The sequence below is a fragment of the Hemiscyllium ocellatum genome, chromosome 19 (genome assembly GCF_020745735.1).
Source record: "Hemiscyllium ocellatum isolate sHemOce1 chromosome 19, sHemOce1.pat.X.cur, whole genome shotgun sequence".
Lineage (NCBI taxonomy): Eukaryota > Metazoa > Chordata > Chondrichthyes > Orectolobiformes > Hemiscylliidae > Hemiscyllium > Hemiscyllium ocellatum.
Window position 1 is genome coordinate 53,070,415 of NC_083419.1, and position 26,980 is coordinate 53,097,394.

The 26,980-nt window shown below is 39.5% G+C and overlaps 1 protein-coding gene across 4 annotated transcripts in view; it reads right to left on the reverse strand.

The window, feature by feature from the left end:
- cadps2 (Ca++-dependent secretion activator 2) overlaps window positions 1-26,980 on the reverse strand; it is a 727,075-nt gene that overhangs the window by 102,504 nt on the left and 597,591 nt on the right. For 2 of the 4 annotated variants that reach the window (XM_060839926.1, XM_060839925.1), the window contains exons 19-21: window positions 24,644-24,785; window positions 16,884-17,003; window positions 2,946-3,101 (exon numbers count right to left, since the gene is read on the reverse strand). In XM_060839926.1, coding sequence (XP_060695909.1) covers window positions 2,946-3,101; window positions 16,884-17,003; window positions 24,644-24,785 — 418 coding nt within the window. The remainder of the gene's footprint in view (window positions 1-2,945; window positions 3,102-16,883; window positions 17,004-24,643; window positions 24,786-26,980) is intronic. The other 2 variants (XM_060839929.1, XM_060839928.1) reach the window with 1 other exon arrangement.

The following is a 26,980-nucleotide window of genomic DNA, read 5'->3' on the forward strand; positions in this document are numbered from 1 at the left end:
TTGCAAAACATTTCATAAAACTAGTTTAGAAAATTCTGAAAAATTGATCTTTCGATAACACAGTCCAGCTTTTGATATTCAAAATAATTTGCAACATAGACCAACCACATGCATTCTCAAAACAATTCCATTAACTATATACGTGTGTGGAATATTCCCAGACTTGCACAGTTGGGCAAAACATTTGTTCATTCATTCAGATTAAAACAAGACTGTGAAGTATTTAATTTGAATCATGAAAGCTAGCTGAGGATGGAAATCTTCCACAGAATGCACAAACTAATACTGATCACTTTTGAGTAGGGAGCTCTATGAGCAGGTTCCATTAAATATCTAAGCCTTGTTTCCCTTTGCTTTTTGCATAATGCAGGAGTACAAATGACACCACTTGAAGAGTCACTGAGGAATCATTCAGTCCAACAGTAAGAGAGCTGACTCACTGCAGACAGTTTAAATGAGATTTCTACAATACCTTGGATTAAATAGCTGCCTGCTGTTCTCAAATGTGCTTCCATAACTCTTCAGCTGAATAATACCAAGCAAGTTTCCTTGACTATGCCATTAGAATTCAAGGCTTATTGGAAACGTGAATATCAACAGAAAATAAGAAACCAAATGAAGCCATTTTGAAATCTGATTCACTGCTTAGTTTTTAAATGAAATCCGGAGAAAGATTTGTTTTCTCCCTATCTATGACCACATGCAACATTCAATAAAATGAAGTTGTCACGAGTTGAGATTCGGGGAAATGGGTCAGTTTACTTATCCCCATGACCACTGCTAAATGGGAAGTCCAGATGAATAGAGGAGAAGATGTTCACAAAAATGTTTAGCAAGAAACTGTCAAAAAAAAATTAGGATTAGATTTGATTGTCATGTGCATAGGAGTACAGTGACAAGTGTGCAAAGTTGCCATTCTTTGGCACCATCTTGGTTAATAATATGCAGGGTTATGGGTATTTTGCCAACAATTGTAAAAGTTTTATCCATATGGCCATACTCCCCTTTAGCAAAAGCATTTAAATCCCAATGGTGATTTTTTTTTAACCAAACAACCCATCAATCAAATACCATAAATTATCTATGGTCTTACCCAAGAAAGAAATGTACTGCATTCATTTAACTTGAAATTCAATTGGACAGTACCAGTTTTCCAGGTGAAATGTGCACTGTTGAACCCAATACAGCAATGTGATCTAGGCATGCTCACCCTGCATCAAAAGTGTGTTACACCCCATTTGAGGGATGACAGAGAGTTGATGAGGGCAATGCTGTTGCTCCATTGCAGATGGACTTCCAAAAGATGCCTGATACTATGTCACACAACAGATTTGTGAGAAAGGTTACAGCTCATGGAATAAAAAGGACAGTAGCAACATGAATACAAAATTGCTGGAGTGACAGGAAACAACAGTAATGATCAATGGGTATTTTTCAGGTTATAGGAAGATTTGTAGTAGATGTTCACAGAAACTGGTATTGGGATCCTTACTATTTCCTGATTAATAATCTCGACCTTGGCATGCAGGGCACAATTTCAAAGACTGCAGAAGATACAAAAATTGGAAGCCTTGTAAACTATAAAGACAGTGTAAAATTTTGGAAGAACTTCAATGGGTTGGTAGAGCACATGGAAAAGCAGCAGATGAAATTCAATACAGAGAAGTGTGAGGTGATGCATTTTGGAAGGAAAAAACAATTTTAAAACAGACAGTATAAACGAAAGGGCACTATTCTGAATGATGTGCAAGACCTGGATGCAAGTACACAAGTCATTAAAGCAGAACAGGTGGTGACCTTGGTTTTTAAAGCATACAATATTCTTTAACATACCACAGAGTACAGAAGAAGGGAGGTAAGGCTCAACCTATATAAGATATAGTTAGATTGCACACAGTTCTGGACGCTACTCTTTCAAAGGAGTGTGAGCACATTGGAGTGCAGAAGAGTGGTTCCATGGAAGGGATACTTCAATTATGAAGAAAGATTGGAGAAGGTGGAACTTTTATTTTGAGAGGAGAATTATAGAATCCCTACAGCATGAGAAGGTTAAGAAAAAATTTATCAAAAGTTTTGAAAATCATGAGCAATCTGGACAGAGCAGAAGGAGAAAAAGTGTTCCCACTCATAAAAGGATCAACAATGACAGATTTAAAATGATTTGCAAAGGAATTAAATATAATACAACAAAAACTTTCTCACACAGCAAATGATCCAGGTCTGGAATGCATTGCCTGGAAATGTGGTGGAGGCAGGTTAAATTGAGGAGTTCATGATAGCATTTAATGCCACTTACGTAGAAATGTAGGGCTATGGGTAAAGAGTAAAAGAATGACATTAAGTAATGCTTATTCAGAGACCTCCTTTGGCACCACAACAATTCTGTGATTCTTGGATATGATGTATGTTGTATACATTCAGTGAACAGGTTTGAAATGGGCAGTAGTTTCACTGCTTCTTCAGGTCGGGCATAATGCTTATTTGAGACCCGTAGTGACTGCTGTTGAAAATCTTGTACACTGTGGGAAATTTCTCTGGAGTACAGTTGTCAATTCAGTGGTTACTGTAGGCATCTTCAAAACCACTGAAAGGGTAACTTAAACATTTTACTTGAGTATATCTCTGGAGGCTACTGCTAGCCTACAGTTGCACACCCTGTACTCAGTTGCTTCCCTCCCCAAACTTATCTTTGATATCTAGCCACCAATCTTGGCCAATCATGGTATGCCTCAGCGAACAGTCTCTGGAATCACTGATGGGCCTGTAGTTTACTTGTAATATACAAATAAGGCCAGTGGCAATTGTTGCACTGTGACCTTTTTAGCCATATGCTCGCCCTGGATTATGTCCCTCAATCCTATATTCTTGATGGTGTATTGCTTCATCGAACAATGCTGAAAAGCACAAAGCTGTTTTGTTAACGAATCTCGTAATACTGCACTTACCTTTTCACGCAGGCTTCAATCATGTCACTGGCCATGAGTTTGAGTCTCTGGTCCAAGTGCTGGGAAAATTCAGGTTCTGGCCAATGTAGATCATAAACAAACATCTGCAGTGCATCTAACTTCCAGAACAGATCCTCGGACGTGGAAGAACCATTCCTGAATTGGAAAAGTATTGTGAGACATGGGAATTATTTTGTCTCACCGACCATGTCAATGTAGAGCACTTAGTCAGCAAACAGACTAATACAACAGAGACCTAATATCCACTACAAACACAGACATTCAATACATGAGCTGTCATTAATAAGAATTTGGTGTGTGGGGCTTCTCGTCACTACCTTTCGCCCAGAGGAATGAGATAGAATGGAGAAAAGCAGTTCCTCTTCACTAGTCATTGATAACAAGTGGCTGCCTCAGTGTCATCTGGGTTGATGCAAGATTTAATAAACAGAGCAGCCAAGGTAAGCAGTTTAAATGTAGCAATGATAACAATTTGAAGAGCTTTCAATCCAGAGAGTGACTTTACAAATTACTAAACAGGTTATAACCGAAACATTCATAGTTCTTGACTAAACAGTTGATGAGAATAGTAATTTTGTAATTACCTTGACTATTTTTCACATCTTACACATGATTACATACGACAACAATTCAGAGCAGCTCACTATTTATTGGCCAAGTTTTATGAGGTAGAACTATTGGAAATAAGTGATTAAAATATCCTTCCAAAAAAGAAAATGCACATCAACAAACTGACAGTAAACACTCCTGATGGCTTAGCTCCGTAAGTCAATTAACAATCAAAAGGTCCAAGTTTTTCTCCTGTTTGGGCTGAGCTGTCATTAGTATCAAAGGCCCTGGGGTTAGGGAGGGAATAAGTGCCTGAAATTCCTTTTCCTGGTCACCACACAAGTACTGATGCTGGAAGTGCATATGGAATTTGTTTGAAGTTGCGTTCAGGCTTGGCTATGGGAAATATGGTCAAATAGACTACTAAGCTCACTGTCTAGGTTTATACATACAAATTAAGTGAGATTGCGCAGGGCTTATCAAACCATATTCCCGGAAATGACTCAATGCCTTCAGGATGGAAGGCAGGAATGTTTTAGAGAAAAAAAAATCATCTTTATAATGTGTACGCACAAATGGTAGTCACCTTTAATTCCTGATTCAAATTATACCAAGTGCTTAGCAAGAGACAGTTTAAAAGTCAGAATAAATTATGAACATAATATTTGTGCAGATCAATCAACTAGCTTTTTGAAGAATTACATATATACACAATATTTGTCCCTGCACTTTGAGAATGTTCAATTTTGATCAAATATTCTTTTCAAATCAGCTCCTACCCCTTCTACATCAGGCTCTTCGTCTGGAGTAGCAACACATACGCAAAATAATTATTTCTGTCATTGTGTTCGACTATTTTCAATGTTGTGATTTTGAACACACACACACACACACACACACACAAAAAGGAAGTATAAAGGAAAAAGTCAGAAAATGAACTATATCGCACAACATTTTTTAAAAGGTACAAGTGTTGAGGGAGAAGGCTCGAGGGATGTCAAGAAGCAGGTGTGAAAGGATTAAAGGATTAACTCAATGGTCAGGGTTATTCAAGCACTTGTGTAATCATGGAGTTTTGATAGGATAATTTACATCTCGGTTAGAAAAGGTATCCTTCTTTGAATTTCTGATTGAAAAGGTTGGTGGGTTGATCTAGGAAACATAGAGGTCCAATAACAATATCCTGGTTAGTTGGTATTTATTTATCTCAACAAAAGTCACAGTGGTCAAAAACACTGCACAGGTAACTTTCCTACATCTGTTAATCATTTAGACATATGTGCATCTGCATTTAACACAGAGAATAAAGGATCATTGGAAATGATTGCAAGGCAGTAATTTAATCATGAGGTTCAGGTAACAGCAAAACTCATGTCTTCCAGCTCTACATTTAACCTCCAAACTTCATTACAGTCTTGAAATCTCTTTTTACTCTGTATTCTAACATGAATCATCAAGGTGCTATGCAGCTACCTGTTTAATTGAACTTTTCATATATTCTTAAGCTGGTCAACCATGATTGTGCTCTATAACAACAGCTTGCATTTATGTAGCACCTTGAACACAATAAGACATCCCAAGGCATTGTGCATAAATATTAAACACTATGTACACTATTTTTCACATCATCTTACCCTAACTCTAACCAAAAACATGTCTTTAGTAAGCTTAATTCTAAGCTGAATCACAGAAAGATCACCAGAACATCATTACATATTTTAAAATGCTAGCATTAAAAAGCAACAATTTTCAATTGAATGATTCACAGTAAGCACGATGGAAATTTACAAAAATGATTTGTTTACTGTCTAGGGCATAATTACCCTAACATAAAAGACTAAGTTAATTAAAATATTTTTTTCAACAACAGGTCTCAATGTCCTCTCCCTTGACAAACACTTGCTAAGAGAATCACATAGTCTTGAGTCTCCTCTAAAGTTTCAGTGGGTAAGATTCTCACTGGATCAATCAGTGCAAATCAATTGAGAGTAGAATGGACCCAGAACACTGTACCACCGAAAGATCATTCGGTTATTAAAAGGTAAGTTTAAAGAAGCATTTGAAAAAACAGATACAGCAGTAATAATTGAAGCCAATGGAAATTAACTCTTGTAGTGCTCACTTCCATCAAAGGTATTTGAGGCCTCCGACCAATAGGTAGAGGCCATTTTGCCATTGGGTGGTTTAGAATACTGGACTTGCTTCAAGCTGGCTGGATACTGATAATACCAGTTTTTCATTTTTTTCAAGGGATTTCCAAACTTTATCTTTTCTAATTAGTTGATTAGATTTTACAGAATTAAAAAACACTTTTGAGCAGTTGCTTCTTTCCTCTACCTTTATGTCATATGCTTAGAGTCCACTGTTGCAAAGTGCAGGCAAATTTCTCTATTATTTTATTTGATTTCTTTGATCTACCCTCCCCTTAACACTGTTTCTTTTTGTTGACACGAGAAACAATTTTGTTGTCATCCTTCCAAACATGTTGGTGCTCATGACCACCTCAAACTAGATGTTCAACTCAAGCAATTAGGGTAGAGCTGAGGTGAATATCAATTTCCTCTACTGTTCCATAATGCTAAAACTTTAGTTCTGGGACAAAGGGCTACAGCTTTAAAATTAGAACTTGGTCATTCAAAGGCTGATGGTAGAAAATCCCCTTTACACAAAGAGTAGCAAAAAACTGGTACTATCTCACCTTAAAAGACGTTGAGGCATTGCTAATTGAAAATTTCAAAACAAACTGATAGATTTTCATTTCAGATTAGTGGCAATAGGGGAAACAAATCTGAGCAAAAACATTTATTATATAAATTGGTATAATTCAATGCTATTGTAGGCCTGAAGAACTGAATCACCCAAGCTGTTCTTATGTTTCACATTGTCTGCACTGATAGAGAATATTACTATAACATAATACATTGGTACCCTCAGTTATCTAGTCACGAACATGGTCTCACTAAGTGGATGAGACTGGGTACCTACACACTATAGTACTGATCAATGTGGACTATCTCAAAACTTTATCAATCTAAATTGTCAAATATGACGTCTTATTGTTAGTGTTAATATAAATATGAGTATATCTTGGCTCCTCAGTACATCAGGTCAGGCAGCATCCAAAGAGCAGGAGAACTGATGTTTCGGGTGTAAGTCCTTCATTAGGAGAGAGGAGGAGAACGCAGTAGGGTTGAAATCAACTAGGAGAAAGTGAGGACTGCAGATGCTGGAGATCAGAGTCAAGAGTGTGGTGCTGGTTCCTGATGAAGGGATTATGTTGTCTGACTTGCTGAGCTTTTCCAGCACCACACTCTCGACTCTGATCTCCAGCACGTGCAGTCCCTCACTTTCTCCCTATTCAGTACAAGAATCATATTAATGTGAATCAAAGTTACTGTATCAAATGGTCATGAGAAACAGTTAAGAGTAACACAGAAGTCAGTGAGCTTTCTAAAACTCCAGCAGCAATGAGAGACAAAAAAATAATTTCAGCTGGACTCTGATATCTGGAAAATAATGTCTGGAAATTACGAAGAGTAATATTTTCGAATGAACACTGATGTATTCATATCAATTTCCTGTTTCTATTATTTTAATAGATGAATTTGGTCAATTTATTTTCAATGCATACATTGAAATAATGGACCACAGAAACTGATAATCCTGCATTAAGTGTGCATATAATTACGCTGCTCACAGTGATTTCCAATCTATAAAGATTAAAAATTTTCTGCAGAGGACTCTGATAGAATTTCATGATCAGTAACAGTGAAAGTCCTTTACAGCACAACTCCCTTTAAGAATTCACCAACCATCGCACACTGAGAGCGACAACACTCAAATTGATTTTAAAATGTAGCCTAATTAAATGTAAATTCTTGTTGAAAATTAACAGAGGTCCACATAAATAAACAGACCTGCAAATTACATTGCTTTTGCCAGTAATACTTCCTGAAAGTCAAAGATCTCATGTTGAGAACTTCTCACATTGAAGAGCTTTTGGTTACAAATAGGCAAGTATTCACCAAGTCCAATAACACAGTAAAATTGGCTGGAAAACTGAGATTATATACAGATAGCAATCCTTCATTCTAAAAAAACATGAAATTTTAAAAGCAATTTGTAATATCATCTTAAAGGGACTTGTGCCAAACTGCATACACGTGGGAAATAGCTGAAGGTGAGGAACACACGAGTTGTATTCCATAACTGGGGACTGTGAACTAATTAGAGGCTTGAGTTTATAACCTTGTACTTTAATTAGCTCTTTGTCCTCGATGTCAGCATGCAATCTTTGTGTTGACAAACATTTTAAGAGTTTGCTCAACTTTAGTAGGCTTATAGACCAATGCTCATAGTGAAAACAATGGAAAACTAAATCTCCTAAAATGAATCGAAACCTATTCAGAAAGGGATCAGCTAAATACAAGTGCCAGCTACACTCATTGGGATTTGTGTAATGAAATATGGAGCAATCAATTTCCTAGCAAAGTCAGCGTGCAAAGAGGACAAAAGACACATACCAAACATATGCACACACATTCAGAGTCATGTTGTTCTTCACAGTAAAAGAAGGATACCTGATAGTCCTACCTGGCAGACAGTCCAGATATCATGTGGCAGCAGGTGATTGGCAGTCAGTATGATATGAATTTCTTCAAGTTACACTGTAACTGTCTTTCAAACTTTTGGATCTGGTTGCTTTTAAGTTAACTTAATTTGAAGACTAATTAAAAATCACCTCTTTAATGTCACTAAATTTGAGAGTCTAGTCTTTGTAATTCTTGCCAATAAATCCGTGAGCCGGGCGCAAACTTGTTTGAAACTGCTGCATTATGCATGTTGGTGGCTGTGAGGGAATGACAACTTCTAATTGCAAGCAATCCACAGTTTTGATTAGTTATCAACTGTGCAGGAAGTGTTTGCAACAACTAAACTCCCCCTTGCAATTATATCAAACATCTGTACAGAAAGGCATTAAGCCAACAGGATTATATTCTTTCAGCTCACAGATCATATTCCCCTTTACAAATACCAACAAGATATCGACTGTTCAAATCCACATTGCTCTCTTTACTGTGGCATAAATATTTTCACCATATTAACACAATATTTCGGAAGTTAATGTTGACCACCTGCCAATTGATTTGAAAGCCTTTGCTTCAATTTCATGAAACAAAAAGCTTATACATGACAAAAATAAACCTTACTTATTTTCCAAAGTTGTTGGAGGGACATGGTTAGAAGAGGTTTATTTGTAGAGCTGGTTGGGGCTTGTAATTACACAGGGAGCAACTTGCACAGACAAAACAAACACTGAAATTGCCAAGATTCCCCATTTAAATTATAGAAATGTAGGAAAAGGTGTAGGCTATTCAGTAAATTCAGCCAACTGTATCGTTCAATTCAATCTTGGCTGATCATTTATCTCAATGAAACTTGCCTGCAATCTCCACATCCCTTGATGTTATTCGTCTTCAGAAATTTACGAACTTTTGAGCCGAACATGCTCAATGACTTAACCAGCACAGGCCTCTGAGATAATGAAGTCTAAAGATTCACCAGTCAGATTGAAGAGATTTCTCATCTCAGTCTTATATGATCCAGCTCTTTATTTTGTTATTATTAAGCTAAAAGTATTCAATTACCTTAAAAAGGTTGGGCTTGTCATTTTGATCCTTTTGAATATGACTGCAACCAATTTGATATTGTACCTTTGAGTCGACCCTTTTTTGCAAATGCTTTTGTAGTGCAGTGTGGAATCTTGTGCTGTCCCTCGGGAGGGCGGGAGGTTAATGTCTAATCGGAGGTTGATTTGAGGGGGAGCTTAGTCAGGCAGGAGTGTGGCTCATGGAGATCCTGCTGCCTTACTGGTTCCACCTCAGTTAACAACATAGAAGGAAGGCTTGTGGATGACCTTTGTTACCGAATGACAATTGAGACCTTTAGGTGGCCAATTAACGCCTATTTAAAAGGACCTCATCCCACTGCTGTTAGTATTAACCTAACCAGAGTGGGCTGTCCATTCTGTGAGGAATCCCTCACTCAAAAATACTTAATGTCTGAATTAAAGATCAGGCATTAGGAAGGGGGCTACCCACTGAAGCCACCTGCTGCTCTTTATACTGAGCACCCAGCCCACCAGGCAACGTTCACACAGTAACCTCCTTCTGCCATGGCTGACCTAAAAGTCTGGGTCTCTGCTTGGTTAGACACTTTTTTTCCCCCTTTAATCATTCAGGGGAAGTGGGCTGTCCTGGCTGGGCCCTTTCGAAAATGGTGGCGAGCTACACTCTTTAAAACATTACAGTCCCTTTGCTGTAGATAGACCCACACTGCAGTAAGGGAGTGAATTCCAGGATGTTGAACAGCCACACTGAAGGAACAGCAAAATCTTTCCAAGTAAGGATGGTTCATTGCTTGGCGGGGAACTTGCAAGTGGCACCTGCTTCTACCCTTGTCCTTCTAGATAACTGGGGCCAAGGGGGTTTGTAAGGTACTATTCTTGGTGAATTTCTTGTGAATCTTATAGTTGGTATACACTGCTGCTACTGAGCATGAATGGGAGATAGAGTGGATGTTTCTGAATATGGTGCCGATCAATTGGGCTGTTTTATCCTGGTTGGTGTCAAGTTTCTTGAGTGCTGTTGGAGATGACCTGACCCTAGCAAGTGGGAAGTATTCTATCGCAATCCTGACATGTGCATTGTCAATGATGGACAGACTTTGGAGAATCAAGGGATGAGTTACTCGCTGCAAAATTTCAAGCCTCTGGCCTACTCTTGTTGCCACTGTATTTACTTGGCTAGTCCAGTTAAGTTTCTGGTCAATAGTAACCTCCAGGATGTCAATAGTGGGAGATTCAACAACGGTATAAAATTAAATGTCAAGGGGTAACGATTAGATTCTCTCTTGTTGGGGATGGTCATTGCTTGGCACTTGTATGGCAAAATTGTTCCTTGCTCCTTCTCAGCCCAAGCCTGGATACTGTCCAGGCTTTGCTGCATTTGGACAAATACTACTTCAGTTGGGGTGTCAGTTAGTTCAGCTGGGTAGTCAGCCAGTTTGCAATGCAGGGTTTAAAGCCAACACTGACTATGGTTACCATGAAGGCAATCTTCTCAACTTCTCACCTTGTCTGAGGTATCATGACCGTCAGGTTAAAGTACCACCAGTCATCTATTTCTCTCCAATGAGGCTGCAAACCTATGGTCCTCTGGAGCTATGGCAACATTACCTTCACCTTCAGTATCTGAGGAGTCACAAATGGTGTTGACCATTGATTATCAGCGAACGTCTGAATTTATTATGGATAGAAAGTCATTACTGAAGCAGCTGAAGATGGCTGTGCCTACGACACTAAGTTAGAACTAGGTGCAGGAGTAGGCTATCAGCTCCTTGAGCCTGTTCCACCATTGATTATGATTATGGCTGATCTCATCTTGGCCTCATCTCCACATTCCTGTTTGCTCCCATATCCCCTTAATCCATTTCTAATTAAAAATCTGTCTATTTCCTCCATAAATTTATTCAGTGTCCTGGTGCCCACTACACTCTGGGGTAATGAATTCCACAGGTTTCTGACCCTTTGAACAAAGTAATTTCCCAAACCTCTGTTTTAAATCTGCCACCCCTTATCCCAAAACTATGACCTCTCATTCTAGATTGGCTCCAAGAGAAAACATCCACTCTATGTCACCTGCTGTATAATGGCATGGCCTTCTGAATTTCAGTGGTATATGCTGCTGAACTAACTTTAGAAACCCAGCAGGCATCAGTGATATCATTGTTGGCATTACCCACCATCTCCATAATGCCAGTGTTGAATATTTGCTTCCAGTTTTCAATTAGGGTTTGAAGATTAAATCTTCTCTGTCGTCTTATACATCTCTGTTACATTACCTCTCATTCTTTTGAACTCCAGGAGTAAATGCCCAAACTGCTCAATCTCTCCTCATCAAACAAGTTTTTTACCTCTGGATTTAATCTAATGAACCTTTTCTGAACTGCCTCCAATGTAATTACATGGGGACCAAAAACTCAATACTTCAGGTGTGGTCCTTACTGATGCCTTGCACAGTTGCAGCGATATTTCCCTACTTGTATACTCCATTCTTTTTGCAATAAATGCCAAAATTCCATTTGTCCTCCTTATTATCTGCTTCTACATCCTAGATTTCTGCCACTCATGCATAAAGACACCCAGATCCCTCAGTACCAATGCACTCTGAAGTTTCTCTCCATTTAGATATTAAGCTGCTTTTTTATTCTTCTGACCAAAATGTATAAGCTCAAATGTATCTACATAGGGAGGCTGTGGAGAAGGTAGCACTGACAGGGAATACTTGCGGACACAGAGATGGGCTCAAGTGAGTATACTTCAACGCAAGGAGTCTCAGAAATAAGGTGGGTGAACTTAAGGCGTGGATCGGTACCTGGGACTACGATGTTGTGGCCATCACGGAAACGTGGACAGATGAGGGACAGGAATGGTTGTTGGAGGTTCCTGGTTACAGATGTTTCAGTAAGATTAGGGAGGGTGGTAAAAAAGGAGAGGGGGGTGGCATTGCTAATTAGAAAGGGTATAACAGCTGCAGAAAGGAAGTTTGAGGGGGATCTGCCTTTGGAGGTAGTATGAGCTGAAGTCAGAAATAGGAAAGGGGCAGTCACCTTGTTGGGTGTTTACTATAGGCCCCCCAATAGCAGCAGAGATGTGGAGAAACAGATTGGGAAACAGATTTTGGAAAGGTGCAGAAGCCACAGGGTCGTAGTCATGAGCGACTTCAACTTCCCAAATATTGATTGGAAGCTCTTTAGATCAAGTAGATTGGATGGGGCGGTGTGTGTGCAGTGTGTCCAGGAAGCTTTTCTAACTCAGTATGTAGATTGTCCAACCAGAGGGGAGGCCATATTGGATTTGGTACTCGGTAATGAACCGGGACAAGTGATGGGCTTGTTAGTGGGCGAACATTTTGGTGATGGTGACCACAATTCTGTGACTTTCACCTTGGTTATGGAGAGAGATAGGTGCGCACAACAGGGTAGATTTTACAATTGGGGGAAGGGAAATTATGATGCTGTAAGACAGGATTTGAGGAGCATAAGTTGGGAGCATAGGCTGTCAGGGAAGGATGTGGTGGAAATGTGGAACTTTTTCAACGAGCAGATACGACGTGTCCTTGATATGTATGTACCTATCAGGCAGGAAAGAAATGGTCGTGTAAGGGAGCCTTGGTTGACGAGGGAGGTTGAATGCTGCAAATGTGTTGCTGGTCAAAGCACAGCAGGCCAGGCAGCATCTCAGGAATAGAGAATTCGACGTTTCGAGCATAGGGCTTATGCTCGAAACGTCGAATTCTCTATTCCTGAGATGCTGCCTGCTGTGCTTTGACCAGCAACACATTTGCAGCTGTGATCTCCAGCATCTGCAGACCTCATTTTTTACTAGAGGGAGGTTGAATGTCTAGTAAAGAGGAAGAAGGAGGCTTACATAAGGTTGAGGAAACGGGGTTCAGACAGAGTAGTGGAGGGATACAGGATAGCCAGAAGGGACCTGAAGAAAGGGATTAGGAGAGCTAAGAGAGGGCATGAAAAATCCTTGGCGGATAGGATCAAGGATAACCCCAAGGCATTTTATGCGTATGTGAGAAACATGAGAATGACGAGAACGAGGGTAGGTCCAATCAAGGACAGTAGTGGGAGATTGTGTATTGAGTCGGAAGAGATAGGAGAGGTCTTGAATGAGTACTTTTCTTCAGTATTTACGAACGAGAGGGACCGTATTGTTGAAGAGGAGAGTGTGAAACGGACTGGTAAGCTAGAAGAGATACTTGTTAGGAAGGAAGATGTGTTGGACATTTTGAACAACTTGAGGATAGACAAATCCCCCGGGCCTGACGGGACATATCCTAGGATTATGTGGGAATCAAGAGAGGAAATTGCAGTACCGTTGGCAATGATCTTTTCGTCTTCACTGTCAACGGGGGTGGTACCAGGGGACTGGAGAGTAGCGAATGTTGTGCCCCTGTTCAAAAAAGGGAATAGGGATAACCCTGGGAATTACAGGCCAGTTAGTCTTACTTCTGTGGTAGGCAAAGTAATGGAAAAGGTACTGAGGGATAGGATTTATGAGTATCTGGAAAGACACTGCTTGATTAGGGACAGCCAGCACGGATTTGTGAAGGGTAGGTCTTGCCTTACAAGTCTTATTGAATTCTTTGAGGAGGTGACCAAGCATGTGGATGAGGGTAGAGCAGTGGATGTAGTGTACATGGATTTTAGTAAGGCATTTGATAGGGTTCCCCATGGTAGGCTTATGCGGAAAGTCAGGAGGCATGGGATAGAGGGAAATTTGGCCAATTGGATAGAAAGCTGGCTAACCGGTCGAAGTCAGAGAGTGGTGGTAGATGGTAGATATTCAGCCTGGAGCCCAGTTACAAGTGGAGTTCCGCAGGGATCAGTTCTGGGTCCTCTGCTGTTTGTAATTTTTATTAATGACTTGGATGAGGGAGTCGAAGGGTGGGTTAGTAAATTTGCAGATGATACGAAAATTGGTGGAGTTGTGGACAGTGAGGAGGGCTGTTGTCGGCTGCAAAGGGACTTAGATATGATGCAGAGCTGGGCTGAAGAGTGGCAGATGGAATTCAACCCTGCCAAGTGTGAAGTTGTCCATTTTGGAAGAACAAATAAGAATGCGGAATACAGGGTTAATGGTAGGGTTCTTAGTCAGGTGGAGGAACAGAGGGATCTTGGGGTCTATGTACATAGATCTTTGAAAGTTGCCACTCAGGTGGATAGAGCTTGTAAGAAGGCCTATGGTGTATTAGCGTTCATTAGCAGAGGGATTGAATTCAAGAGTCGTGAAGTGATGTTGCAGCTGTACAGGACTTTGGTTAGGCCACATTTGGAGTACTGTGTGCAGTTCTGGTTGCCTCACTTTAGGAAAGATGTGGAAGCTTTGGAGATGGTGCAGAGAAGATTTACCAGGATGTTGCCTGGAATGGAGAATAGGTCGTACGAGGATAGGTTGAGAGTTCTCGGCCTTTTCTTGTTGGAACGGCGAAGGATGAGGGGTGACTTGATAGAGGTTTATAAGATGATCAGAGGAATAGATAGAGTAGACAGTCAGAAACTTTTTCCCCGGGTACAACAGAGTGTTACAAGGGGACTTAAATTTAAGGTGAAGGGTGGAAGGTATAGGGGAGATGTCAGGGGTGGGTTCTTTACCCAGAGAGTGGTGGGGGCATGGAATGTGCTGCCCGTGGGAGTGGTAGAGTCAGAATCATTGGCGACCTTTAAGTGGCAATTGGATAGGTACATGGATGGGTGCTTAATCTAGGATAGATGTTCGGCACAACATCGTGGGCCGAAGGGCCTGTTCTGTGCTGTATTGTTCTATGTTCTATGTTCTATTAATCCCCATCAACCAAATTTTGGCCCATTCACCTAAGCTATCCATATACGTTTGTAAATTTCTAATTTCGTCATTGCAACTTACTTTCCCACCTACTTCAGTGATATCTGCAAACTTGGCTATACTACCTTTATCCCTATGCTCAAGTCATCAATACAGGCCATAAATAGTTGGGGCCCCTGAGGACCAAACACCAGGGCATCCTACTAGTTGCAGTCTGACAACTAGAAAGAAGATCAATTTATCCTGACTCTTTTGCTTCTGTTGGTTAGCCAATCTGAGCTAATACTTTACCCCTATAATCTTATTGTGTGAATTAAATGTTTTTTTTGTGGCACCTTATCAAATGCCTTCTGGCAATCTAGATGTGTTACATTTACAGGACTCCCAGTATGCATTTTGCTTGCTACATCTTTGAAGATCTCTAGCATTTTACTCAATCATGATTTATCCTTCATAAAACAATGCTGACTCTGACGGTTGTGATTTGACTTTCCAGATATCCCATTTCTACTTCCTTGGTAACTGATTCCAACAACAGATGTTAAACTAATTAATGTCTAGTTTCCTATTCTCTACCTCCCTTTCCTTTTGAATAAGGGCATTACCATTAGCACTTTTCCAATCCCCTTTCCAGAATGTAGGGAATTTTTGAATATTATAGATATGATTACCAATGTGTTGAGGAGCTCCTGCAGAGATGTCCTGGAGCTGAGATAACTGATCTCCTACAACTCAAACTATCTTCCTTTATGCAAGACATGACTCCAACCTGCGCAATTTCTCATAGGCTCTAATTTTGCTTGGGCTCCTCAATGCTACCTGTGGTCAAGTGAAGCTTTGATATCAAAGGCAGTCACTCTCACCTCACCTGCTGTATAATGGCATGGCCTTCTGAATTTCTGTGATATATGTTGTTGAACTAACTTTAGAAAACCACCAAGCATTAGTCAGTATTATGCTGACATTATCCATCATTTCCACAATGCCAGTGTTGAATATTTGCCTGCAGTTCTCAATCAGATTTGAAAATTAAGTTCTGTTCTACGACAAATTTTATAACAACTAAATGAATAGGAAATAAGTGTGCAATACGTGCCAGTTCTAACTTACAAGGTGTCAAAAGAACTCCCTTTATATTGACTGCTGGTTATTAAAAGATGATACTTGTTGGTTAGAAAGAGCAGGATTTTCTCTTCCAGGCCCCACAAATGTCTTTTGGATCACCATCGCTACTTTATCCTAGCATCCTCTCCAGTGGCAGTTATTTTGGCAGATCCATCGCCTCTAGAGGCCAATAAGCTACTCCCGGTTGTGTGTTTGATGTCCCCAGGTCACTAACAAAACATTAGTGAGACTGTAGCTCAAATGGTGAATTGGTCTGACATTACAGATGCATCTTTACTATTGTACTGACTCAACACCAGGCCAAAAACACTCCCTATTTTCCAAAAGATGATTACCTTCTTTTTAAAGACATAATCTGACAGTAGAACATAGATTTTTAATTGTTGCTTTGCATTTTACTGTACTTGACACAGATTGCAACACATAGTCAGAGCATGCTGGCCCCTTTGATGAAAGCTCTCTAATTCCTTCATGACATGCAGTATAGATGTGCTACTAAACCACTCCGAAACTGAAAATGAGTCTTGGCCTTCAATTTTTCCTCTGCATCGTTATAAGGCTAATCTTGCAGTGAATGATTTAGATACCGTATGAAAAGGAGACATTGTTTCAAACATTTGTTTCTATTCTCAGCACTTGCATGCACATGTGCCTCTGTAAACCTCTCTACTGACATTGAACTACATGGTGCTCATGCAATAACAGTACAGTAGCTCATTATCTTGAACTATGTGTGCAGCTAAACCCACACATTCGGCACAAGAACAAATGTACACTGCATGCAGACCTCACAAGCAAGCGACTACACAGTTTTGCAATATACACACGTGGAATCATATAAAGATGCCATCCAAGATGGTGGAGAAAAGCTAGGCATTTGAGGAAGATTAAGAGGCAGACTTGGGACTTTTGGTAGGCTCACATTAGCGAGGTTATTGGTGAGGTTCCTGTGGAGGAAAATCGTGAGAATATCAGTAGAAGCAAACTGTGAGAGTTCAGCAATAAGAAAGCAGTTTGTTCAGTGCAATGCAGAAGTAGTGTATTCCAACTCAAGCTAACAGTTCAGTCAACATAATAAATTAACTTACAAAGATCAATGGGATTTGCAAGGCAACCATAGTACAGAATAATCTTTTAGAAGAAGATATAATGATTACCATCTTAAAAAAAATAATTTTACAGTCAATACCCTTCAAAGCTAATTGAAAGAATAATCTAGGATGGTTCATACTGCAAAACTAATTCAATGAAATTGCTGACAATCCACATAATCATTTTCATTGTTGAGAGTTCAAGAACCCATATACACACATTTTTACATCTATTCCTCAATCACCAAATCATTCAGAACTACTGTGAGATACAAGTACAGCAGACGTATCTGATAATTCCCTATTTAGAAAATGCAAAGACATTGTTATATACTTTAATTCAGGTATTGTCTTCGTACTTCTTTAATTTGCCCTGATGACATGTATGCTCGATGTAGCTGTGGGATTATCAGGTTTTACTGGACAAGTACTGTTACTCTTAGCGTGAACTAAGCACTCAATGAACACAAACAACAGGCAGTTACAATTTGTGTGATTGTAATTTGGAGTTTGTTCGGTATACAGACTTGAGTTGTACATGTAGACAGATTGGAGTCGTTGCGTAGACAGATTGGAGTTGGTTGCATAGACAGATCGGAGTTGTATATCTATACAGATTGGAGTTGTATATCTATACAGATTGGAGTTGTATGTGTATACAGATTGGAGTTGTATGTGTATGAAGATTGGAGTTGTATGTGCATACAGATTGGAGTTGCATGTGTAGACAGATTGGAGTTGGATGTGTAGACAGATTTGAGCTATATGTGTAGACAGATTTGAGTTGTACATGTAGACAGATTGGAGTTGGCCGTGTAGACAGATTGGAGTTGTACGTGTATACAGATTGGAGTTGTACATGTAGACAGATTGGAGTTGGCCGTGTATACAGATTGAGTTGTACGTGTAGACAGATTGGAGTTGGCCGTGTAGACAGATTGGAGTTGGCCGTGTAGACAGATTGGAGTTGTACGTGTTACTGATTGGAGTTGTATGTGTAGACAGATTGGAGTTGCATGTGTATACAGATTGGATTTGAATGTGTATACAGATTGGAGTTGGATGTGTAGACAGATTTGAGTTGTACATGTAGACAGATTGGAGTTGGCCGTGTATACAGATTGAGTTGTACTTGTACACAGATTTGAGTTGTACATGTAGACAGATCGGAGTTGGCCGTGTATACAGATTGAGTTGTACTTGTACACAGATTGGAGTTGTAGTGTAGACAGATTGGAGTTGGCCGTGTAGACAGATTGAAGTTGTATGTGTAGACAGATTGGAATTGTTTGTGTATACAGATTGGAGTGAGTTGCATGTGTAGACAGATTGAAGTTGGCTGTGTAGACAGATTGGAGTTGCACCTGTAGACAGATTGGAGTTGTATGTGTACACAGATTGGAATTGTATGTGTATACAGATTGGAGTTGCATGTGTAGACAGATTGGTGTTGTAGGTGTATACAGATTGGAGTTTTAAGTGTAGACAGATTGGAGTTGGTCGTGTAGACAGATTGGAGTTGGCCATGCAGACAGATGGGAGTTGGCCATGTAGACAGATTGGAGGCATACATGCACAAAGTTTGGAGTTGTACATGTTGACAGATTGGAGTTTTACGTGTATACAGATTGGAGTTGGTTGTGTAGACAGATTGGAGTTGTACGTGTAGACAGATGGGTGTTGTAGGTGTAGACAGATTGGAGTCGTATGTGTAGACAGATCGAAGTCGTATGCATATACAGATGGGAGTTGTACATGTAGACAGATGGGAGTTGTATGTGTAGACAGATTGGAGTTGTACGTGTAGACAGATGGGAGTTGTATGTGTAGACAGATTGGAGTTGTACATGTAGACAGATTGGAATTGTATGTGTATACAGATTGGAGTTGTAGGTGTAGACAGATTGGAATTGTATGTGTATACAATTGGAGTTGTATGTGTAGACAGATTGGTGTTGTACGTGTAGACAGATTGGAATAGTATGTGTAAACAGATTGGAGTTGTACATGTAGACAGATTGGAGTTGCACCTGTAGACAGATTAGAGTTGGTTGAGTAGACAGATTGGAGTTGTATGTGTATACAGATTTGAGCTGCATGTGTAGACAGATTGGAGTAGTACATGTAGACAGATTGGAGTTGGCCGTGTATACAGATTGAGTTGTACTTGTATACAGATTGGAGTTGTACGTGTATACAGATTGAATTTACATGTATACAGATTGGAACTGTACATGTACACAGATCGGAGTTGGCCATATAGACAGATTGGAGTTGGTCGTGTAGACAGATTGGAGTTGGCCATGCAGACAGATGGGAGTTGGCCATGTAGACAGATTGGAGGCATACGTGCAGACAGTTTGGAGTTGTACATGTTGACAGATTGGAGTTTTACGTGTATACAGATTGGAGTTGTACATGTAGACAGATTGGAGTTTTACGTTTATACAGATTGGAGTTGTACATGTAGACAGATTGGAATTGTATGTGTATACAGATTGGAGTTGTACGTGTAGACAGATTGGAATTGTATGTGTATACAATTGGAGTTGTATGTGTAGACAGATTGGTGTTGTACGTGTAGACAGATTGGAGTTGTACATGTAGACAGATTGGAGTTGCACCTGTAGACAGATTAGAGTTGGTTGAGTAGACAGATTGGAGTTGTATGTGTAGACAGATTGGAGTTGGATGTGTAAACAGATTGGAGTTGGTCGTGTGGACAGATTGGAGTTGCACGTACAAGTCATTCTGCTATAATGCACGTTTCATCAATGCGAATTGACTGTAACACGATTGGCACAGAGGGTTTCCTGTTTCCAAAGTGCAAATTTTTATAACATCTACTGTCTATAACGCGATTGAATCGCCAACATCTTAAGTGTCATTTTTATTGCAAGATTTTTATATAGTATGGAGCTGCACAAAAATACAACCATCGCATTATAGAACTGCCTGCATGGACAAGTTGGAGTTGCACATGTACATACAGCTTGAAGTTGTGTATGTACATACAGAGTGGAGTTCTACATATGTACACTGCTGGATGTTAGCCGTTCAGCTGTGCTGGCTTCTTCCTCGGACAGCCAGGAAGACAAACGAATCACATTTTTTTGTACCAATCAACCATTTGTCAGTTGGTTACAAAACACCATTATTTCATGGTCACCAACAATGAACATATATACCTTGCAGCTGCTTGCCATTCGTTGTCAGAAATGAAACCACACAAAAGTTTTTCCTTTTCAATAAATTATTTAAAGAGCCGTGATGTTGGCAAACATGGCACCTCATCTGCGCACAAGATCCCACAGGCAGAAAATGGACAACTCGTCAATTGATTTGGATGAACTGCAGATATTGGCCAAAAGAGAGGGAGAACTCCCTCTTCTGCTATAGAATCTATGCCATCAGGTGAACAAGGAGGCTGAGATATTGTGCTGAAAATGTGTTGCTGGAAAAGCGCAGCAGGTCAGGCAGCATCCAAGGAGCAGAAGAATCGACGTTTCGGGCATGAGCCCTTCTTCAGGAATGAGATGATGTGTTAATATCTTCCAGAAAGCATTTTATTTATTAATATAATGGAATTGAAATGCTGGCTTTGATTAGATACTTAAGTCTTCAAGTAGCTGAGGACACACAAATCTTTAAAGGGAGGTAGAAGTGTTATCAAATGGAGCAAATTATTAAATGATGTAAAATGTTTAATTTTAACCTTTTAGACAAGATGTATTGAGGCAACTGGTTATGAAAAATATAGATGGATAATTGAGTGGACAATTATTTTCCAGTTTTGAAATTGCACAGTTTAAAACAAGATTCATGCAAAATTATGTTTGCCGAATCCATGATTCATTTCAATCTATTAGGAGAAAGTGAGGACTGCAGATGCTGGAGATCAGAGTCAAAAAGTATGGTGCTGGAAGAGCACAGCAAGTCAGGCTGTGTCCGAGGAGCAGGAGAGTCGACGTTTCGAGCATAAGCCCAGTCCTGATGAAGAGCTCAAAATGTCGACTCTCCTGCTCCTCGGATATTGCCTGACTGACCGTGCTTTCCAGTACCACACTTTTTGACGCTATTTCAATCTATGTCAAACAAAAATGTGATGTGTATCATCTGTAATACCAGTGTGATATTCCAGGGCCAAACTTCAAAGCAAGGTTGAAGAACTGACAGGGTAAACAACAATGGTTATGGAGCACAGATTTCAATTTTGCTCAAACTAGGCCAACATTTCAGAGCCCCACTGAGGGTGCAGTGCATTGAAAAGATGCTAGCTTTGATTCATGGTACTTAAGGTTGAGTAAGATGTCCCATTGGTTACAATACTCACTAAAATAAACATCTGAAATGCCAATTATCATAAGCTATTAGTCCAATTTTTCTTTATCTCTAATACAGTATAAAAGTCATGAATAATCTGAAAATAATCTGAACATTATTTTCTTAAAATAAACCTTAAATTCAACAGAACAGTATATTGAAAAAAAAACAAATTCTGGCAGCCAGTAGTTTTATTTTTACACTGTGAACTTTGATTGTCAAAACTAAATTGGTCTTTGTCTCATTATGTGAATTGCTCAACTAAATGATTTTAATGTAAGCAGCCTGAAAAATTATTAACCCGTGCTAGCATCACTAGGATAGACAATTTATAAACTATAGTTAATTTAAAGTGAAAACAAAATCAACAAGAGAAATAAGTACATATTTTGTAGTACAGAGCTTGCGTTTTGTTGAAAAAAGACATTTTATTGTATAAGAGCACAGTGGCTCAGTGGTTAGCACAGCTGCTGCCTCACAGCGCCAGGGACCCAGATTCGATTCCAGCCTTGGGTGACTGTCTTGTGTAGAGTTTGCACATTCTCCCCGTGTTTCCTCCAGGTGCACCCGTTTCCCCCCACAGTCCAAAAGATGTGCAGGTTAGGTGAATTGGCCATTCTAAATTGCCCATAATGTTAGGTGCTTTAGTCAGAGGAAAATGGGTCTGGGTGGGTTTCTCCTCGGAGGGTCGGTGAGGACTTGTTGGGCTGAAGGGCCTGTTTCCACATTGTAGGGAATCTAATCTAATCAAAAAGCAATATACAACAAATGGTTGGGATATCTGGTTGGTATGGATGAATTGGACTGAAGGGCCCGTTTCTGTGCTGTACATCTCTGCGACTACAAATGCTGGGAATCTGAAAAAAAATGATAGAAAGTGCTGGAGAAACTCAGCAGGTTGGTAGCAATTAAGGAGAGAGATAGAGAGTTAACTTTTCAGAATTTGGGTTGCAAAGAACAACCTCTGGACTCAAAATCTTAACTCTGTTTCTCTCGCCACAGATGCTGACAGACCTGTTGAGCATCTCTTGCATTTTCCATTTTTATTTCACATTTTGTTGAAGTTTTGCATCCTGTACTCATCAGGATAATTAGCAAGAATACCAATTAAAGGTGAAACCAACTTTTATACAGCATGGGGGAAAAATTCTGATTGGTTGGCAAGTCCAGTCTGGTTGGTTATTAGATTAGACTTACAGTGTGGAAACAGGCCCTTCGGCCCAACAAGTCCACACCGACCCACTGAAGCGCAACCCATCCGGGCGTGGGGCGGCACGGTGGCACAGTGGTTAGCACTGCTGCCTCACAGCGCCTGTAGACCCGGGTTCAATTCCCGACTCAGGCGACTGACTGTGTGGAGTTTGCACGTTCTCCCCGTGTCTGCGTGGGTTTCCTCCGGGTGCTCCGGTTTCCTCCCACAGTCCAAAGATGTGCGGGTCAGGTGAATTGGCCAAGCTAAATTGCCCGTAGTGTTAGGTAAGGGGTAAATGTAGGTTATGTCAGTACCATTTTTATTGCAAACCACCGAAAGGATATGCCGTTTAATATGGTGTTCTGCCTCTCACACAATGAGTAATGTGGTATGTGAAATTCAGTGCTGATATGATGCTTGGTATGTTGGTTGAATATCCCAAAGACTCCAAGTTCAAATTAACCAGGTCATTTTCAGATTGATTTGTTGTTGCTCCTAAGGTGCTACGAGCAGGTTCTTGGGCCTCAGTCACTTTCAATCTATATCAATGACTTTCATGAAGGAACCAATTGTAATGCATCCAATCTTCCAAATCAAAACTGAAAAGTTGGCTGTGAGAAGGACACAAGAAACCTGCAAAGGGTACTTGACTGTGTAAGTTGATGATTGATAAAGCATAATGAGGGGAAAATGTGAGATTTTCACTTTTGTGGGAAGAATAGAAAAATGGAATAATTTTTAAAATGGTGAGAGACTGGGTGTCACTTAGTGCAAAAGAGTCAAGCTGCAATTGTACAGGTTCTTAATGAAACCACAGCAAGAATTTTGATGTACTTCCACAAGGGTATACATACTTCAGAAATGGTCCAATGATGATGTTAAAGACTAATTCTTGAATTAGAAGGTTGACCTACATGAAGAGATTAGTTTTACTGGACTGATTCATGGGATGGCAGGCTTGCCCTGTGAGACCAAATGTGGTTGATTGGACCTGTATTCACTGGAGCTTCAAAGAATGAGATCGGATCTCATTGAAACATGTAAAATTCTGACAGTGCTGGACAGACTGAATGCAGTTGATATTTCACCTGGCTGAGGATTTAGAATAAAAATCGTGGTCTCAGGGCAAAGGATAGGCCAGTTTGGACTGAGATGAGGAGAAATTCAGTCAGTGGGTGAACCCACTGAATATTCTACCACCAAAGAGTATGAAGTCAAGGCACTAAATATGTAAGAAAGAAAGAAAGAGATATATTTCTAGAAGCGAAGGGTGTCACTTAGAACGGTGTTGAGACACAGGATCAGCCATGAATGATTGGCCTACTTCTGCGTCTATGTTTTTAAACTATTTTCCTATGAATACGTCTCTGATTTGCAGAGCAATAAGTGGCTTCACTGACTCATGAAATTCTGAGAGGGCTTGCCAGGGTAGAATCTGAAGGGATATTTTCATTGCTGGTAATGGGGGCATCATGTAAAAATAATGGGGTGTTTATTTACGACTGAGAGGAGGAAAGATTTCTTCCTGAGATTGAATTTTTGTACATCTAGTTGTGAAATGTTTGGAGTTCTCTACCCTAATACATTGTGGATCATTGAAGACTGCGACAAACAAATTTCTGGACTAGGGAATCAAGGCGCATAGGCAGTGGGTGGGAAAATGAAATTGAGATCAAAGCTCATTCATGCTACAGCAGGCTCAGGAGGCTCAATAGTTCCTATTTTTATGTGTTTGTGATGTGTTCTTTTATTGTTGTGAACAGCTTTTAAGTTTGATCAACTGGGATCCATTTTCCAATCTTCCTGATGAAATTCACAGGTCCTTGCAGCAAAGTGATGCACAATGAATAACAATGAATGGACTGAACCACCAATCTAGATGTCTTATGACATCACAGACAAGCGCCTGCTCTGTTAAAGCTAGCTCTATATCAACAGATTGTATCAATGAGAAAAAAGATGCCAATTCAAAATTACTTACTTCACTGGTTGCCATGTTTCTTGTTCAAAGCTTTTATGAATAGACTGAGCAATTGCCGATTCCATCAGATCAATATAACGTACCACCAGTGGAACAAAGAATTCTTGCAAATGTTTGTGAAATTTTCCATTGCACAATTGAGCTTTGAAAGAAGAATGAATTGCATTCATTAAACTTCAGATTTATATAATGGATATTTTAAATACATGCCATCATGCAACACTTGGATGTATAGAAACACATAACAGTATTTCAATTAGACCTGGAATAGAAATCAGAGAAGCTGCTGGAGCACAAACTAGAACCAAAATGTTTCTGAAATGTGGAAGTCCAGCAAATGTGAATAACTCACCTGTGGTTATTATACCAAGATAGATCTATGCAATTTCACAAGAATTCAGCAATACAACTGTCAGTTCGTTCTAAGTTCAAAAGTTTTTTGTCAGAACTGCCTTCTCAAATAATATATTTATTACCACATGTCCTAAGAACAGGAATGAAACAATTCCTTTCCACTGAATAGTTTATGCTCAGGTGGAAATGGATAGGGTGATATAATGTAAGAAGTCTCAGAGGGGGCTTCTGCAAAGCATAAACCCTAGAATCTGCAAAGTCTTTGTATAATTTCCAAATACATTCTAATAATGCTGATATTCTAATAAATATTATCGACAATGTATGCTTGAAATGTACTCAAATCAATTTCCCTTCCCCATTTAATTAGTAGGTAGTTGAAGTAAACAGATTTATTACACACCAAAGTAAATATTAGGAAAAGAGTACCTCTAAAACATGTGGACAAAAAATATCACTGACAGCAATTTCAAAGTTTTTGTTTCATATAACCTAGCTCTGGGCTATTTTCTCTTTACACAAAGAAACATCAGGATTTTCATTCAGTCAGCTTGAACTAACTTCTCTGTATATCTTGTACGATAAATATTTCATTCTTCAGTTGTGTGCTGCCCTGAACAGCTAGTTTTGTTTTCCTTGCTGAAAGTAGAAAACAATGTTTTTTTATTTATTTTTCTGTGTTCTAGTTTATACTTCAATAGGCTTTTTAAAAACTTGCCTAATGATGTCTGTTCCCTCTGAACATGTATTCCTCCTTATCACACCCCAGCAACCATCATTACACAATTTATTGTTTCTGTCAATTTATTTCATCCTGTAGTATGTTTGGAGATTTTAAAACAAAACTGCCACAATAATTATAAACATTTTTTTTCTGTGATGTTTCCAAAGTTGATTTTCACTTACTGTTGGATTGCCCAAGGAAAGACGTTCCTGCATTCAAACTACAGGGAAGATATATTTGTCATGACGCAGTGTAGAGTCATCAAAATATGACTTAGGCTTAAATGTTGAAGACAGTTTGCATCAAGTTGATTTGTATACCTGGGCATCGCAAAATTTGAGGGGTAATTCAACCAAGATAAAGAAAATGATTAAATGTCTGCCCTGGTGGGGGTGTTTATAACACAGGAAATAAAATTTAAAATTCAAGCCCAACCATTTAGAAGTGGAAGCAAAATGCAATTCTTTCTCAAAAAGGTGTGGAATTCTGGTTAGACAGTCATTGGCAAGTTTAGGTCAGAAATTTATTATCAGGAATGATTAAAACTGGCAATGATCCTGATGGTCAAACTGTGAATGGATTAAGAAAAGTTTAAATTGGATATACTGTATTAATTACATTTATAAATGCACTTTTCATTTACATACAATGATCTGCTTTCAACCATTTTTGCACTTCAATTATATTATTCTTACTGATATATTCATTAACATGCTTGTTCATGACGATCATCATATGTTTGGAGACAACAAAACAAATACTATAGACCTAGAGATGCGCCTGCGAAGGTTAGAGATATGTGGCTACACAAAAGATAACATGTACAATCCCCAATCCTCCTCAGGTATTACTTTCCATTTCTAAGCGCATTGGCTGTAAAAGCACACCACCTCATTGTTACAAAAACAAGGCTGTTTCTGCAAAAGCACACTGTATGTGCTTTGTGTGTTTCAGCAAGCATTATTGTCATTGCTGTTGCCATTGCCACCCACTGAGACACTGTGACTGCTGCACTGCCTTCACGGTTGCTCTAACTAGTTATCACATCCCTCAAGACTGGGCAAAACAAGATCTTCTGTACAGTAAGCACACTTTATTTTCTACACAGATGTTACTTGCGCTGTGTGATGGCAACTGAGGAGTCCATTCCAATCTGCTCCAACTGAATTAAACACCTTGCTTTCAGTCACCCCTTCTGTTTCCCTGGCAGCACATTAGGGCAAAGTGTGCAGCAGAATCTGATGCATCTCACAATCAAA